Raw genomic sequence first — 4,574 nt, 5'->3', positions numbered from 1 at the left:
TAATATTTTCTGCTGTTTTATAATATTTAATTTTTAAATTCACTTGGACTTTGGTGTTATACTAAGATCATCTTTAATCGAAGGCTGGCTAGAAAGTTCGTTTTAATCTTCTAGTTCTTCAAGAAATTAATATTTTAATGAATAATATAAGATTATATTTGCTTTTATCTCTAACCGAGGACGAAATGGCTATAAGGCTTGTTTTAACTATGTCACAGAAAATCATCCCTAACCGAAGATCAAAAAATCATAAGATCAAACATAATTTATTATTTAAATTTAAAAACTATAACAATTTAAATTTAAAAATACAGTGCTCTTTGTCTGTGCCGTCCAGTGGGTTAGAGAGAGAGAGAGAGAGAGAGAGAGAGAGAGAGAGAGCGCTATTTGTCTTCCTTGAAACTTTTGAGGCAGAAGACAGGACTCTGTTTTTCTATAAGATTGGAATCAAAACTCAAAAGATAAGCTTTTGAGTTTTGAGGTATTTTCTCAGCAGCTAGCTCTGTGGGTGGATATGGCAGCTCGGAGACTCTCCTTTTTACTCTCTCGCTCCCTCTCAGCCGCTTCTTCTTCTTCTTCTTCTTCTTCTTCTTCTGGTTCTGCAGCTTCTCTGCTTCGCTCTCGAGGTGGCCACCTGCTTCCCACCTTTGTCCTTTTCTACTTTTTTGCTTTTTTACTTTTTTTACTTTTGTTTCGCTTTTTCTTCTGTGAATCTTTCTTGGGTTTTCTTCTTTTGATTCCATGGTTTTTATCTTCATGCATGCTTTTACTGTTTTGATCTGGTATTCTCTCTCTCTGATCATCAGATTCCAAATTTAATCTGTTGTTAATCTAGTTTGATCTGGCATTAAAAAGGGCATTGACTGTTTTTGTTTGTGGATTATAAATATATGACTAGCATCTTGGATCTTTATAAAAGCTAGCTGAATCCCCCAGAAATGAAAACTTAGTGATGTAAGATCCCCTGATGACAAAAATGATGTTAAAGCTTAGTTGATGTGCAACCCAACTGAGATCATGCAAGTAATTTGGAAAAGAGAGATGACTTGAGTAAAATTCAGTTTTGGGCACACTGTCCGTGACCAACCGACTTAGCTCACATTTGCGAGTAATTCAAGCTGGAACTAATCAAGGTCAATAGAAAGGCTAGTAGTTGATTGACAAAGTTCATGCGACGACGATCTGTATGAATTTCTGTATGATTTGGTGTCTCTCTCTTTGTGTGTGTGTGTGTGTGTGGAATTTCTGAATGATGGCTTTCTTCTTGTCTTGGAGGGTGGTGGAAACAGTATGACCAAAAAACACTTATCGCATGACTCAACTAACGATTTACAGAACGAAAAATGAAGGAATCCTGGGATTATCGAATTTTATGCAAAATTGATTTATTCAGATGCCATCATACAACCAAGGATGGCATTTTGATTTTAATTTTCTTTGATTTAATATGACGAATATCTTCAGGGAGAAGTGTTAGCAGGTTTAGCAGTACCGCTGTAGCAACTGAGGAGTTAATCATTCCACCTGTTCAAATTAGTCACACTCAGCACCTAATCAATGGGAAATTCGTTGACGCTGCGTCAGGTAATATTTTCTTCATTGAACAAAAGATTTTCATTTGATGCCTTTGTGTTTGGCTAATTGGAACTTGCAAAAAGATGTGGCTGCCGGACAATGTAATGGAGCTAATGTTTGAAATTCTTGTTTGCCAGGAAAAAAATTTCCAACATACGATCCTCGTACAGGAGAAGTGATTGCTCATGTGGCTGAGGGTGACGCAGAAGATATTAACCGTGCAGTAGCTGCTGCTCGCAAGGCATTTGATGAGGGACCGTGGCCGAAGATGGGCGCTTATGTAAGAACTTTTGTACATTGCATTGGTCTGGATTGTAAAGTACATTATTCTGTCGTGCTTTCGCTGCTGGATTAGTATATGAGGGATATAAAGATATTGATCCGAATTTTCACTGAGACTTCATCTTTTTTTCTTTCTTTTTATCAGGAAAGATCGCGGATATTATTACGCTTTGCTGATTTGGTTGAGAAAAACAGTGAAGAGCTGGCAGCTCTAGAGACATGGAATAACGGGAAGCCTTATGAACAAGCTCTGACAGCCGAAGTACCAATGTTGGCTCGTCTATTTCACTACTATGCTGGTTAGAACACTAAAATGAACTGCTTTGTTTTGCTTTTTCATTCATTACATTGTTTTACATTGTTTTTATATACAATTTCTTCCTCAAATTATCCAGGATGGGCTGACAAAATCCATGGTCTAACTGTTCCGGCTGATGGACCTTATCATGTGCAAACGCTGCATGAACCAATTGGTGTTGCAGGACAGATTATTCCATGGAATTTTCCTCTACTCATGTTTGCCTGGAAAGTTGGGCCTGCACTGGCTTGTGGTAACACTATTGTCCTAAAGAGCGCCGAGCAGACGCCTCTGACTGCCCTCTATGTCGCAAAGCTATTCCAAGAGGTAGGCCTGTGACGCCTCACTCTCCCTCACTCAGTACACATCTACGTGCCAAGAGAAATATATAAAAATAAATCTGTAGTATTATTATTCTGCATCAGCATGAAGTGTGTGCATTCTATATTTCTTTTCCGTCCTAGTTCATTTTCTAGTATACTCAGCTTCCTCTGTGACAGGCTGGTCTTCCTCCGGGTGTTCTAAACGTAGTTTCTGGAGATGGGCCAACTGCTGGTGCTGCTCTTGCCAGTCATATGGATGTGGACAAGGTATTTTTGGGTCCTTCTCTCTCCCTGTACACTGGATATGCCAGCTCCTTAAAACCATTACCGCGTCCCTTTTCAGGTAGCTTTCACCGGATCAACTGATACTGGAAAGATTATTCTTGAATTGGCTGCAAGAAGCAATCTTAAGCCTGTAACATTAGAGCTCGGAGGGAAATCACCTTTCATTATATGTGAAGACGCTGACATTGATCATGCTGTGGAGCTTGCGCACTTTGCTCTCTTCTTTAATCAGGTTGGTTCAATTAGTTCTCCATGAAGCCGGGTTCTGTACAATCAGAAGTTCGGAACACATCATTAATGAATGCTTGGATGACGTGCAGGGGCAATGTTGCTGTGCCGGGTCTCGTACTTTTGTACATGAGCGTGTGTATGATGAGTTCATAGAGAAAGCAAAGGCACGTGCTGTGAAGCGTGTTGTTGGCGATCCCTTTAAGAAGGGCGTTGAACAAGGCCCTCAGGTATTCAAATATTTGTCATTTCAACGATGTTCTTTTCGTTTCATGTACTCATCTGTGATATAAAGAATTTAAGTTTTTAAGTTAGGCTTCTAATCATTGCGACAATTCACAGATCGACAATGAGCAGTTTGAGAAGGTCCTTAGATACATAAGAGCTGGCATTGATAGCGATGCTACCCTCGAATGTGGAGGTGGAAGATTGGGCTCCAAGGGATACTTCATCCAGCCTACTGTTTTCTCAAATGTTAAGGTATATTATTTCTTCGTCCAAAGATAGCCGCTTCAACTTATACACTTGAAATATCATTTCGCGTAACACGATTCCTGAACATTTCAATCAGGACGATATGTTGATAGCAAAGGATGAGATCTTCGGCCCAGTGCAATCAATTTTGAAATTCAAGTAAGTTAAAACTGTCACACTGCATCAGGTTCTTGCATTGGAATATTTTTTACATGCCTAATAATTTCACGTTGTGTACCAGGGAGCTCGATGAAGTGGTCCGAAGGGCAAATGCAACACGCTATGGTCTAGCTGCCGGAGTTTTCACCAAAAACATTGACACCGCCAACTACTTGACACGGGCATTGAGGGCTGGGACAGTCTGGGTGAATTGCTTCGACGTGTTTGATGCTGCAATTCCTTTTGGTGGATACAAGATGAGTGGAATAGGCAGAGAGAAGGGAATCTACAGCCTTCATAACTACTTGCAGGTGAAGGCTGTTGTCACTCCTTTGAAGAATCCGGCATGGTTGTAGAAGACCAAACCATATGCTCCGATTTATGTGGTTTCAAATAATAAAGATACACAAAGTCTGTCTGGAATCCAAAGAAGTTTGACGAGTTTATGGTAGCATAAAGACGTTGTACTGTTTTATGGGAATGCTTCAGAAGTTTCATCCTTTCAAAATTTAGTGATTTTCGGCGCTCATTACAAATAACCAAGACAGATTTACAATCTTGTACCAAGTTTTGACAGTATAGAAACAAGAAGATTAAATCGGATATATCCATAGATTCCTACGTAATCCAAAGAAAAAAATATATTCAATTTCATCTCTATCGAATTTTAATATTAGAGAGGAAAGGTTTTTTTTTTTTAGGGCACTTTCAGGAATAGATTCAAAGTAGACGGAACGAGACTTGTAGCTCAAAGGATTAGAACACGTGGTTGAAACTTGTAGCTCAAAGGATTAGAACACGTGGTTATGTTGGGGTTCGAATTCCTCCTCTCCCACAACCGGCTGAAAAGGGGTGGTTTTGTTGCCATTGCAGCCAACCATGTCAACCTTTTAATGTGAGATTCTTTCTAAAATATTATAATATAGGAGTGGGGTCAAACTTTTCGAAGC

General features: G+C 39.5%; 1 protein-coding gene across 1 annotated transcript; it reads left to right on the top strand.

The window, feature by feature from the left end:
* The first annotated feature begins 354 nt into the window (after positions 1 to 354).
* LOC126600749 (aldehyde dehydrogenase family 2 member B4, mitochondrial-like) lies at positions 355 to 4,163 on the top strand. The gene is made up of 11 exons (XM_050267395.1): positions 355 to 626; positions 1,465 to 1,584; positions 1,713 to 1,855; positions 2,003 to 2,156; positions 2,253 to 2,482; positions 2,656 to 2,745; positions 2,822 to 2,995; positions 3,084 to 3,221; positions 3,334 to 3,471; positions 3,563 to 3,624; positions 3,707 to 4,163. Exons 1-11 carry the CDS (start codon positions 515 to 517, stop codon positions 3,978 to 3,980), a joined length of 1,635 nt encoding a protein of 544 aa, XP_050123352.1. The 5' UTR covers positions 355 to 514; the 3' UTR covers positions 3,981 to 4,163.
* Positions 4,164 to 4,574: the final 411 nt, after the last annotated feature.

This window comes from Malus sylvestris, chromosome 14 (genome assembly GCF_916048215.2).
Source record: "Malus sylvestris chromosome 14, drMalSylv7.2, whole genome shotgun sequence".
In the NCBI taxonomy this organism is placed as follows: Eukaryota; Viridiplantae; Streptophyta; class Magnoliopsida; order Rosales; family Rosaceae; genus Malus; species Malus sylvestris.
Note: the sequence above shows the minus strand (reverse complement) of the source record. Positions and strands in the feature narration are given on the sequence as shown.